The following is a 14,148-nucleotide window of genomic DNA, read 5'->3' as shown; positions in this document are numbered from 1 at the left end:
TCATCAGTGGCTACAGCTGCCATGATTCTATCCCAGGTTATAGCTTGAAATTAAGGGTCTTGCATATACACGGCTTTGATTGAAGTTTACATAGCCCCTCGATCTGCTGAGTAGTATCAGTGGTCTTTAATTTGCTGTATCTTGATTGTGCCGTGTATCAAGAGATGCAGTCCTGTGCAGCGTTAAGTTTTCCAGGAACCGGCTTAATCTATATCCTGTACATTAATGACCGTTCTTTGAAAGAAAACCAGTGTGGATTCTTTATGTTTTCCAGGACCTGATGTGAGAATATTTTTACAAGTGGCTGCTGGTCCACTGTAACTAATAAATCTGGGCACCCCAAAAACGAACAGTTTGTTTAGGGTAGCATCCTTCACCTTCTTTTTCCAATGATGGGGGATAGTGATGTGTGTCTGCACAGCTAATGGTTTCTCTCCAGGCGCGAATGCTATATCCAGTGGTCTCCCTTACATCACTTGTAATGGTTGATGGAGGTAAGTATTGAATGCACTTGATTTGAAGTGCTTCATAACCATTGGTTCAAATTTTCCCTACTATTTCCAATAGAGGTTAATGGAGTAGGTTTTCAGAACCATTTATCTTTGGGAACTTCCATATGGTGCTATCCCGTTATTCGAGGTTGACATGTCAGCTTTTGATATCTGGTGTGGGTAGTCATGAGGGGTTAACTCTAAGTCTTTCAGTGCTGACTCAGATAAGCAAAATCCCGACATGTTTTCTGATATGTAAATGACTTCTCTGGTTTCTTTAAGGCCAACGTAAAAATTATGCCGTTAATGTGTAGTGGGTCATCCATACTGCCACATATCCTATGGGTAGTTGGTATTAGCACGTCGCTAGTGCATCCCAATACTTCCAGTATTTCAGGGCCACTCAATTCTATGCACCTCTTGATATAAACCTTTCACCACAATGAGTTGTATATGACGGAGGAGCTGTTCTGTGGCTATCATGAGAGCTTTGTGCCCTAGTAGCTCGAACAAAAGTCTGTCACCTTATTCAAGCAAGCCATTGTTACCTCGTTGCATATTTTGACTGGTCGGTTAAACTACACATTTGTTTGTACTGGGTCCATATATTGATGAATAATGCCCAGTGTCTTTGGTGTAACCATCCTTGATCACAGATCATTCCAGTTTTATGGTATGGGGTTGGTTCGACACATTTTCTCTGCCAGTGCAACTGATGAACGAGTTGCAAGTAATGTTTGTCATCGCGTTGTCCTAACGCTATTACTATTTCAATTTTGGTAAGAAAATAATCCTGTAAAAATAATCCTGTAAAAATAAATCCTGTTCATTGCGTGATGTAAAGTGGACTTAAAAGTACACCTAATCCGAGACTAGCACTAAATTTGTAACACCGTCAACAGAAAAATATGTTTACCAATGGATTCTATTCGTCCACCATCAAATAATCTTCCCGAGAGAAATAGGACGATCGAAAACCAATTCAACCGCCATCTTGGAGCAAGTACAGCCAGCCGGTAAAGGATGAGCGGAAAGACGCTCTACCTTTGAAGGACAATCCCCTCCGAAGCCAAGTCCTCACAGACGCTCTGACCTTTGTCTATACCTCCAACCAGTTTTTGTCAAGCTGGAGGCCCGGTCCAAACCAAACTCCGAGTATGCGAACCAGGCCATCTGTCCAGTCAAAAGAGCCCGGCAGTGCTAACGACCCCTGCCAGGCAACCAACATTAGGCTGACGGACTTGCTGAGATTGACAACTGCCCCTGTGACTTGTCTATACCGCTTGAGTGCCTTAATCAACACGAAACTATCATAATGGCTCGAGTCTCAAGTGCAAATTGTTTTGAATCGATATTCGCTTCACAGCATAATTCTGATGGTTCGACCAAGTCGATGATAACGACCTACAAACGATTCGCAAGAACTCTGGCCAAAATGTTCACATCCACATTTAAGAGCATGATGGGCCTATAATCATCTGGTCCCCCCCATACACACCCATCCTTCTTCTGAAGAAGCGTGACCACTCCCTTGGTAACCTGACTCGGGATGGATCTCGTGTCAAACCAGTGGTTAAACACGCTTGTCAGAATGGGAACGAATATGTGCGACAGCCTCAAGTACAATTCATAGAGTAGACCATCGAGTCTGGGTGATTTGTTGTAACCAACCTGCTTCAACACAGCAACTGCTTCACACTCTAACCCGACCATCACAACTAGCCGTTCCAGCTGCCTCCCAGGGGCGAGCCAGCCAAATAGTTGTCAAACTCCTGGACGCAGAGCCTGGACAGTCGTGTGAAGCGATCCTCAAAGTGAACTCAAAACCGCTCGCAAATCTCCCGAGACGATACTAATGAGTGCCCTTCCGGGCTTTGGATCTCTCAAATGTAATTCACCGATTAGCGACCGAGTGAAGCTCTACGCTCCAAAGCATATTGGGGCGTTGGATTATTTATTTAAAAAGAAAAATTACAGATTTCACAAATTTTGAAGTTAAAATTATATAAAATATGTAAGCAGTTCTTTTTAAATGTGGCATGAGGCCAGAAAGGGGGGGGGGTAATGGGGGTCGAGGGTCATCGTCCACTTGTCTATTCCCTATAACTAGTTGCATTCACCACAATACCGCATTCACTCTAGGGGTTGGATATACTTAAAGCCCCAGATGACAATATGTACAAGGTTTTTTTGTTTTTTTTTTAAAACGAGCTGTATTCATTTGACCAGCGTGATGTTAGTGATGTCGCTCCCAATAAGACAAACAAACGACTCTAGTTAATTCTAGAACAAAATTTATGCAATCAAAAGTAGATTGTGAGTTTGTTTATTCTATTTAAATTAATTTAATAGAAAAAGAAAATAAATAAGAAAATTTTAGTGGTGTACCAAAGTAGGAAATAGAAAAGAAAAAAAAAAAGACAGACTATGGGATTATAAGATATAGAGGTCAGCAATAAGTTAAGAGTTGAATAGAAGGGTTTTGTAACAGCGGCAAATTTTTTTTTATGTGGTCGGAGCGAGTTGCGATTTGTGTGTGGGGAGGTATATTTGAGCTTCCATCAATTATGTGCCGTATTGATGGAGAGTGAAGACACATTAGGAAGCTGTGTTCTGCACATGCTGTGAGCCAAAAAAAAAGGGCTGGCTGCGGTTACCAGTTACCGGTTAGAGTAGGAATTGCTCCACACAGCAAATAAGGCAGACGTATTCCCGTACACATGCAGTATGGCGAATTGAGAAGGATCAGTTTTGGGGAGTAAGGATACCTTAATTTGATGATATATTAAAGTGATATGTAATTTTTATTCCTCATCTTTTATTTAACATATTAATTGCTCCCCTTAATTGTGTAGAATTTTTACTATCTTGATAGGTTTACGTTGTTAAAGATAAATTCTTTATTAGGTTAATTCATTTCACACACACACAAACACACACACACACCTACATGCATACATATATATATATATATATATATATATATATATATATATATATATATATATATAAAACTCAGATCAGCCTGCTTGGTTGATGAAACCATTCATCCGGTTTAAAAAATTATGCGCCTGAGTAGATATTTTAAGCTTTTCTTAGTTTATTTCTATCATGTTGAAATGACCATTCTACTTATATCATGACAGACTGATAACCCTATGATTTTTGCTTCACTGCTGACTTTTGTTTTTGTTGATATTTAAAACACATTCATTATTGTTTGGTTTTAATCAAATAAAACCGTAAATGCCATTTCCTTTTTGTTTTTACATTGGCATAACTTATGCAAAAATATGCAATAAATTTCTTGCAAAAAAAAAAGAAACGTCCAGGTAACGACATAGACATGATTTGCAAATCTCAATACATACTAAAACATTGCATTAATCTATTAATAAGACCCTTCTGAATTCTTTTTGAAGAATAATCTATTTTGAAAAGACCTCTCAATGTTTTCTTATTTTTTTGAGCTGAAAATATACGAGTCAATCTCTAAATGGGAGTGTGAGAAAAGAAATGAGATGAGCGAAATTTGGAAGTAAATGTTCTAGCTCGTTTGGCTCGTTGGTCTAATGGTCTCCATTAATTTGCTGTTTTGAATTTTGTATGTAAATAATGTAGTTCCAAGTTCCATAGACAACTGGGGAGACCAGCATCAAAGTAAAAGTGGGGAGTTGGCATCTTGGAGAAATTCTATTAACAAAAATTTTAAAATGAGAATGAAACAGATTCCACACATTCATCCCAATCTAAATAAATGTGATCCTTCATTTTCAGGGTTTCCAAAAGTTTTTTTTTTTTAGAATACCAAATAGTTTATGATGTATTTTATTTTTGTTGAGTCATGCAGTAATTTCAATTTTTAATATTTAGCAAGACCTTGTCAGTGTGACACATCTTTGCTTAAATATTATTTTATCTTCTGAGTGCTTGTTAAGAGAGAGGCTGTTATGCTTTGCTTACTAACCACTCCCATGTTTGTAAACAAAAACATGCCGTCAACGGAAGCCTGACATGCCTAGAAGTATGTCACGGACCACGTGGGTTCAAAGAATAGCAACAACTTTTTCTTCAACAACAAAGAAAAAACAAAAAGCTCAATTTTCCACAATGAAAACAAAATAACAGACTTTTTATTTGGGGGCAGAGAATAAAATATAAGTGGAAGATATTTTTGCATGTAAGAAATCCTGTCTAAAATTAATTACAGCACTTTGTTTATCGGTGCCAGTCAACTGTAGCATGAACAGCTCTCCATGAAACAAGATGCTTTCACAAAAATTTCTGTTCAGCTCGGGAGTTAGGAGCACTCCCATCCTAACTTGACTTTCATCAACATTCCCAATGGCTGTGGGAACCAGAAACAGCAGAATGTGATGAACACTCCACTCTCTACAGCTGCCTACCTCCTGGGATTCCCCCTCACTGCCTGCAACTACAGTTCTTGCAACTTCCAGCGATTCCAGCTTACCTCTGCAGCCTTTAACAGCCCCAGCTAACTCCTCCAGTACTCCAGCCCACTCCTGCAGCTTCCATTGACCCCAGCTTGTGACTTCAGCGCTTCCAGCCCACTCCAATAGCTCTCCAGCTTACTTGTGCAGCCCTTAGCACTTTCAGCTTACTCCTACAGTTTCCAGTGACTCCAGATTACTCCTGCAGCCTCTAGCACTTCCAGCTCACTCCTTGCAATCCCTAGCTTCTGTGGCCCACTGATGTCCAGCTACCCATATCGGCACTCAGTGACATCCAACTACTTGTCTCAGTACACACTATGTCCGGCTACCTGTACCAGTGCCCACTGACGTCCAGCTATCTGCTCTAGTACCTACTGACATTTGGCACCTGCTCCAGTGCCCACTGACACCCAGCTACGCATACCAATATCCACTGACGTCCATGGGTTGCGGGAAATTTATTCACTGAGTCCCGTGAAGGTTATCCCACGTGGTTCATGTTAATAAGCCTAGAAAAATCAGGACATGATAAAATAAAGACAAGGAAATACTTTTAAGAATAAAAAAATATTGACATTTTATTGAGGGAAAAAGAAAGCATAAGGGTTGGGGAAAGAAGGCAGCAAAGCTGCAAAGTTCAATTATTGAGAAAAAAGTTTATATGTTCAATTTACAAGAGAAAATACAGTTTATATGTTCACCAATTCCAATGCCATAAAAAGTCCTTGTGGCAAGCACTAAAGGCTTAATTAACACTAGAGAGAGAGTACAGAAATAAGAGAAAATTAGAATAAGAGAACTTACTGCGTAAAACAATGATTTCGTTTTTTTAACCTTTCTTTTTTTATCTTTATATATATGTGTGTGAGTCCTTTTTTTTTTTACATATATATTTTCTTCACGCCACTCCAAATCGATCTGTCCTCACTTCAGTGACAGAATCCTTGAAAGTTCTTTTGAAAATAATCCTTGAATTTGAAAACTCAATGTTGTTTTGTAAAACCTTCGTTCGTCCTTCTTGTCAGATGAAATTCTCACTGGTTACAACATGGAAAGACATTTCGGTTTCCACACGCCTACATTTAATCGCATCTTGTGCGTCAAGTTTATAGATAAACTCTTCTTAGAATTGATTCTTTCTTTTCTTTTCGAGTCAACCAACTTGATTCGACTCTTACTGAAACTCATTATTCATTCCTATGAACAATGAAATAACTTTTACTATTTTTAAGACTTGAATGTCTGAGTAGGACCAGAGCTCGTAACTTGCGTGTTACCCTCGTGGAATCTCTGTCCAAAACTGACTTTCGCTCCGCTCTCTAGTGCACTTGTTGAATTTTCGAGGGAAAAATATCTCTTAGTAGAACCAATTGTGGCGTGATTCTTTCAGCAGCAGCAGCAGCTCGTTAAAAAGACGTAAAGTTAAAGAAGGAAAGAAGGGGGGAAAGATAAAAGACAACGACGAAAAGAAGGAAGAAATTAAATTTCTGACAGGGTAGCTGGATATCAATAGGCACTGGAGTAGGACTCCAGTGCCTATTGACATCCAGCTACCCATACCAGTGCTCATTAACATTCAGCTACTTGTTCCAGTGCCCACTAAAGTGCGGCTACCAGACCAAATTAACCTGGAGCACATCATTCTATTTCAGAGATGCATTAATTTCAACACAGCTAGACACCCGTTCTCGCTGCAGCTGATCATGATATCAACTGGCATACATTTGACTTTTTTCACGGAAAAAAATAAAACATAATACGCATTGTCTTTAACCAATCATCTGTGTTAGACTTTCTTCTTTGCTATTGCGATTACCTTGTGTCTACTTTGGTCCTGGATATGACCTTAAACTATATCCAGTGGTGAGGCCCCAGCTTGCAGGCTTTGGAGAGTGTGGAACCACCCTTTAATTGCCATTGCTCCCAGGTCCACTCTGACCCGGAGTGGTAGTACCTGTTAGGGTCCCAACTATAGGTTAAATAGAAACCGACTTGGAAACAACAAATATATTCTATTAAAAAATTTTTCTTCTGAATCTTTGGATTCAGCATTAAATAACCTGAAAATGTTGATATGCCGTAAAACAAAAACAACCAACCAACATTGTGTCTACTTTATTAGTTGTATGACTAATTGATTCCTTCACAACTATAGCAGATGAAGATTGCAACAATCACAAGCAGGAGTGAATTCTTGTGGCTGCAGATTTTGAATCCACTTTCTTCCTGGCTTGAAAAATCCGAAGTTTTACCGAAGTGTGTAAGGCGTTTAGCCAGCAACAGACTCTCTCTTTTTTCCTGGCTATTGCTGACACCACACCTCTCTGTTGGAGCGCAACCTCACACGGACCCTTTTGGCCTCGACTAGCATGAATACAAATAAGCCAACATGGCTATCTTCAAACATAGACTTCCACATGCAGTACACACATATATTCTTTTTTTTACCACAGGACTCTAATCTTTTGTCCCCGTCCATAGATAGATACACGCTTTTACTACCAACTTCAACATGTATCTACTGAACACTTTTCAAGCCTGTCTAATTTTTAATCCATGTTTCCACACAGGAACACTTCCAACAACTAACCTTTATTCTATACAACCCGTTTCTCTCCTATATTTCTACCAACGAAGATTACTAATAAAGTTGCTTTCAAATCTTAGAATGAGACTTCTTTTCTTGTCTTTATTTCATAACTAAACACCTTTCGATCCACCGTAACAAGGCAACAGATCGATTTCAATACGAAAATAGAACTGAAATTACTGTTTCTGCTGTGACATTTATTTTGTCCTCACGTAACACTTGACACTACTTGTTTTTAGAACTGATAAACGCTTTAAAATAAGTTAAAACACTAAAACTTATCCAACTAAAAACGACTACTTAGAAAAATTGATTTTATCTTTTTTTAAAACAACAATAAATAAGTAAAAATATTTTTAAAATATATTACGGGGATTGGCCTCTTTTTTTTTTTTTTATTGAAAACGCTTTAAAACTAAAAGCTTATCAGCTACGTAGAAAATGATCACTTAGAAACATCGATTTTACTTTATTTTCAAACAACAGTAAATAAGTAAAAATATTTAAAAAATATTATGAGGGTGTAGTCTCTTTCAAAAACAATATTTCCTTCAAGAACAGCCATAAAATGTGTTTTCAATTGATATTTATTCAATAATGGCCTACTTTTCTCACCAAGCAAAAATGGATAAATTTTTCATGGACGAATCTTCCGACTACCGCAGCGACTGATGATGTCTTTCAAGAGTGAAAGTGAAAGTCAGAAAAGGCATCTTTGAGGAATTCTATTAAATATTTCAGAAAAGTGCGGACGAAACTGATATACCAAACACATTCCAATCTAAATCTAAATAATCGTTGCTTTTCGGTTGTTCCCGTAAGTTTGTTTTTTTTTTTAAGTAAAAAAAAAAAAAATGAAGATCGGAAAAAATGTGTTTTATGACGTAATTAAAAAAAAAATTGTCGAGTCATACGAAGATTTCAACTTTTAATATTTTTCCAGATATCGTAATTGCTACACGCCATTAAATATTTTTCATCCTTTTAGATTTCATCACATCCTAAAATATCTTTTATTTTTCACAAAAAAAGATACCCCCAAGTCCATTTAATTTCATATTTTTCTTTAATTTTAAAACTTATACCCGAAATTTTATTGTAAAGAAAAAAAAAGTTTTTTTAAACAGTCTGAGACAAATGTCTTGATTGCAAGACATTTTGGCGCTTGTGCAGTTTATCAAAGACACGAGGAGAAAGAAAACAATTGTCTAAAAAACAAAAGGTAAAACATTTTTTATGGTTTAAAATGTTTTTTTCTAAACTTATATTATTCGCCAAATTTCTTTATCGTTTGTTTAACTGAATCGTAAATAAATAAAATTTAAAAAAATATTGCCGGCAAAATTTTCCTGAAAATACAATTTAATCAGTAAAAAAATCAGAAAAAAAACCCGACTCCCCAAGAGACTTTAAAATGACTTTGAAAACGAATATCACATTTAAATTTTGGTCAGAATCGTTCCTTTTCGTTTGTTTCCGAAAGTTAAAAAAAAAAAAAAAAAAAAAAATGGAGATCAGAACAATATGTGGTTTATGACGTAATTATTAAAAAACAAAAATTGTCGAGTCATGCAAAGATTTCCATTTTTAATATTTTTCCAAATATCGTCAGTTCTACACGCCCTTAAATATTTTTCATCTTTTGTGTTAAATAAAACACACACAAAAGATACCCCCAAGTTTATTTAATTTCATTTTTTTTTTAATTTTTAAAATTTATTTTATATTTAAAAAAAAATAACGAATTTAAATGAAAGTCCAAATTTAAAAGCTATCCTTGAAATTTTCTTAAAATATTGTTTAAAAAAAAAACGTAAACAAGGGAAAACTTTTATTTATTTATTAATTTAAGTAACTTTTAAATAAATTAACTTTTATTGTTTTTATAACTTTTTAAGTGAATTAATTTTTTGTTGTTTTTATTAAAAGAAAATTTGGAATTAACGAATTAGAAACTATCGGAAAAATATTTTGTAATATGGGCAAAAATTAAAGAGAAATGAGGAAAAAGAAAATAATTGCTTAAAAAACATAGGTAAAAAATTTAAAAATAAATACAATAAAAAAAATATTGCTGACGAAATTTTCTTGAAAATACAATTTAATCAGTCAAAAATTAGAAAAAATAAATTTTAAATTGTAAATTTAAAAAAAAAGAAAAGAAAATTCAAACCCCTAAAAAAGGTTCAAAAGAGATTGTCCAAAAGAAATGCTGTATGCTTTAGTATGTTCCTGTGAAAACCTACTTGTATAAAGACTTAGAAAAATTTTATGCAAAGTAAAGGTCTGAAAGTGAATGTTGCTTATCAAAGAATTAGCAGTTTAATATTTATTCTGTTTAAATATAGTTTTAAAATGTTATCATCTTTGATGTTATCAGTTTTGATTCAGAAAGTTTAAAATATTTTTCCATTTAAAACTTGAAGTGAAAAGTTGAAATTTAAAAGTTTCTTTCTTTCAGATTGCACAGCAAGTTGTGAATTTGTAGTTGCCATGGACAGTGCTCCATCACGGAATCTGATGGATGTTGCAAGTGTGAAAGTTATGGAAACCAAAACCCTCCATGGTATTTTGCAAAGAAAGTCACATGTTGATGATGGTTTAGGTAAGAAGAAATAATTTCAACAATGAAAAGACATTTTTATAAAAATTATCGACATTAACCATGGCCATTTTCAGATTAGCATTCAATTTTTTTTTCTATCTTTTTAATTAATTATTCTTTTAAAAACCCATCATAAATTATTAGGTTGACAAGAAAGTTCTTGCGGTTTTTAACTTGTAATTTCAGATGTAGTGAAGTCAAGACTACTATTTCTCCATTATATGTCTCTTTCTCTCTACTCTTCCCTTTCCCCCTTCCTTCCTTCCTTCCTCTTTTCCTCAAAAATGTGACCAGAGATTGTAACCAATCAGGACGGAAAACAGTTCTAGTGGGAAAGACAAAAAGAGAGATACAAAAAGTGTTGGAAGCAAAAAGACGGAGACGCGAGTGGTTCCAGAGTCAGGGGACAAAAATGAAAATCACAAACTTTCTATAACCCGATACCACTTGTACGCTGAAATGAATATAAAAGCGTTTCGTTTGGAAGTTATTTTGTTTCTTTATTATTATTCCCAGGTTGGATTCTACTCTCGTCTTATTAATTTCGACAACTCCCCAAAAGGGGGGCCCGCCAAAATGGTGACCTACCCAACAAGAATTACATTATGGTAACCGCCACACCGATGACCATATCTTGGCTCGAACAAAGATTTATTGATCAAAATACGTACCATCAAAATCAACACACTTTTGCAAACACATAACAAGTGTATTTATGTCAGTAACATAAACATCTTGCATTCTGGTTTTTTGATATCGCTTAGGTTTTTAAAGCATTTCTCATGCAGAAAATTGTTGAGATGCTTGAAAAAGTGGTAGTCGGTAGGTTCATGGATTTTAAAGATAAAATTCATTTATTTTAATTGTGAAAAACATGAAAATAATTTTCTTTACAAACGTTATTAAAATAAAAATATGTAAAGTCAAACGATGTTAATTGTAATTTATTAAATTGCAATATCAACCTATGTTTTGTGTAGAAACGTTGAATATGATGTTTGGAGATTATCACTGCTGAGGCAGAGTTTTTCGTCCAATTCATTCAACTCGTAGTGTTGGTTTAGCAACATTTGGTCGGGCATTGTCGTGAGAAAAATTGGGCCTTTTCTATTAACTAATGCTTTTCTGATGCATTTCATTCATTTTTTGACAGTATTTCTCTGCGTAATGGTGTCGTTTGCATTCTAAAAACTATAATGGATGAGACTGGTCACAGACTACCAAACACTCAGCATGACTTTCTTTTAGTGCAACTCTAAGTTTGGGAAATGTTGTGTAGCTTTGTCGGCATCTAATCATTGAGCTGAGCATCGTAAAGAACCCACTTTTCATTGCAAGTCATAACCTGGTCGAGAAAAAGGTCCTTCTTGTTGCATAAAAGAAGGGGAGATGACACTTCATAACGGTATTTCTTTTGGTTGCTGTTCAATTCGTGTGTTATCGATTTATCATGTCCTTTTGTCTTTCTAATCTCTCTCAAGTGGTTGGAAATTGTCATATATGTTACGTCTAATTCAGAAACAAGTTCTTAAACAGTTTTGAAATGGATTGGCTTCGACTTAGGCTCTTAATTGATTGTTGTCAACATCCGATGGTAAACCACCACTGTGCTGTGCGTTCAGTATTGCTTCCTGAGCCAAATGCTTTGTTGATATTGCAAGCTGTTTCAGCAGCTTTTCTGCCTTACTTGAATTGAAATAAGAAAATTGTGTGAATTTTCTTTTTTTCCATCTTGTTTGTATTCAACATTCTGAAATAAAAACAATTGTTTTAAAATGATTGTAATTTAAATGATTTGATAGAGCAAAAAATCCTCATTTAAATGATATATAAAGTAAAGGTATTATAACGAAAACTTATTTGAAAATACATCATTTGAAATCAAAATTAAAAATTCTGCAAGAATCGTCTTGTGAACCCAATACTTAACAATAACAACTGCGCACATTTGTTTAATTTATTGAGAGTGTTCTTGATTTGTGGAAATTTCATTATTCTACAAGATAAAAATTCAATTTTATTTCAAAAAAAAAATGAAAACTGTTTTAATAAAAATGTTGATTAGTGAAAGATTTTGTTCATTATTCCACAAAAAATTATATATCCATTTTATCATAAAAAAACAAGCTGAAAAATATTTTGATATTTAATATTTTGAATTTATATTTTCTTTTCTGTAGAAAATCAATGTGAAAACATTGGCAAGAAACGAAGTTATTCAGAAATATGTACCAAAACTGAATCGTTGACACATGATACTCATGAGGATGAAGATGGAATGAAAATGATGATGAAATTCAAGAGAAGAAAAAAAGAAAATGTTCTTGAAAGTCCAACTTCACCCTCATTTAATCCAATTGTACTTGTAAAGATACAATTGGTTTGGTCCACATGCAAGATGAAGTTTACTTCTAAAAAGAATTTCAACAGACATCAGGCCATCCACTCTGGTAAGTTCTCTCATCCCACTTGTCTCTTTAGCTAAATTATATTTGTACATCTTATTTTTACGTCTTTCTTAGCAGAGTAGCTGACTGTTGAGTGGTGCATTTTAGTGGAATAGAGATAAAAATGAACAGGAATTCAAAGGAGGAAAATAGACACACGTGTTGACTGATGAGAGGAATTCTTTATTAAGGGAAAGAACAAAAAAGGGATTATGGGATATGTAGAGGGGAAGGGAGGTAATAGAGATACAAGAGTTATCGGACTTTCAACACTAGCCAAGTGAAAGAGCTTATTTACATAGATGTTCTTTGGCATACAGATGCTCTTTATTTTGTTTGGGATTAGAGGATAATGTCTGTTGTAAAATGTTTGCTAAACAGTTCCATTGACATTTCATGTCCCGCCAGGTAACTCTTCTAGCATTTAAACCTTTGTGTATAAAATTTACTAAAATTTAATCTCCATTATTCTCCTGTTTGTAGAATTTACCTGAATAAAAATCATATCAACATAAGCTCATTTATTCTTGGTATTTTTACTTGCATATTTAATGGTAGCTATTTGTTTAAAATCCTTTGATTAATGTGAATTAAAATATATATAAACTATTCAGAATGAAATGATTTACATTTTTAAAAATTATTTGAACGCCTAAAATATTTGTGAGTGGTGACTTTAAATTTTGCTATTTTTCAGATCCATTCAAGCCTATTATTTATATGCACGATGGACCCATGAAAGGAAAGGCGAACAAAAACAGGACTGCTAATCACCATGAAGAATTGTCTCCTCCATTCAAAACGGCACTTGCTATTAAAAAAACTGAAGAATCCCCAAAACCTCCAATTAATTCGTTTATTATATGGGAAGATGACACAGGAGAGATTACTGCCAATTTATCGAAAAATGGCCTTCTCCCTCATCAAAAGCAAAAATATTTTAAAAAATCTATTTCAAATTTTAACACTGAGGACAAGGAAAATTTATATCCTCACTACAGTAACAATATAGATTGTTTGTTCTGTTTGTCACAAACACTTTCTTAATTTAGATTTGTGTTTGTGCCACCAGCAACAAGAGCACCCAAATATAGAGTGCAATTTCCTAGAGGTAGAACAGGGTAGCAACATTGCAGACCTGCACTACCCTATTCCCAATCAGGTTGGTATTCTTGGGCGGTCCATTCTTGACATAAGTATTTGCAAAAATATAAAAGAATACAAAGTCTACAGAAAGTACAAATGCACCAAATGCAGTCGTATCTTCTATTCAGTCCCTCGATTGCATTCACACATCATTGAGTGTGGCTCCACGCTTCCTGGTTTGACTGATAATAATTGCCAATGCAATGACCTGATGAATGACCTCAAAACTAATATGATACGGCAAGAATGAGAGTATATTTTAAATTTTAGTTCAAGTAGGAGAAATTTTTAATATTTAGTTGCATCTCATCCGGAGTAATGCTTTTTAGTAAGCTGAATATTCCTGGCATTAAACAGACCCTATGTCACAGTCAGCCCTTGTGGGAAGACGATGAATAGAGACAGTATTCATTAC

The 14,148-nt window shown here is 35.0% G+C and overlaps 1 protein-coding gene across 1 annotated transcript; it reads left to right on the top strand.

Annotated features, from left to right (window-relative positions):
- Nucleotides 1–9,610: 9,610 nt before the first annotated feature.
- Nucleotides 9,611–13,634, top strand: LOC145297877 (uncharacterized). Its single transcript, XM_080144203.1, has 3 exons — nt 9,611–10,140; nt 12,321–12,590; nt 13,285–13,634. The coding sequence occupies exons 1-3, from the start codon at nt 10,029–10,031 to the stop codon at nt 13,632–13,634; spliced, it is 732 nt and encodes a 243-aa protein (XP_080000329.1). The 5' UTR covers nt 9,611–10,028.
- Nucleotides 13,635–14,148: the final 514 nt, after the last annotated feature.

This window comes from Euprymna scolopes, chromosome 18 (assembly GCF_053919585.1).
Source record: "Euprymna scolopes isolate OS-2025 chromosome 18, ASM5391958v1, whole genome shotgun sequence".
NCBI classification, from domain to species: Eukaryota; Metazoa; Mollusca; class Cephalopoda; order Sepiida; family Sepiolidae; genus Euprymna; species Euprymna scolopes.
Note: the sequence above shows the minus strand (reverse complement) of the source record. Positions and strands in the feature narration are given on the sequence as shown.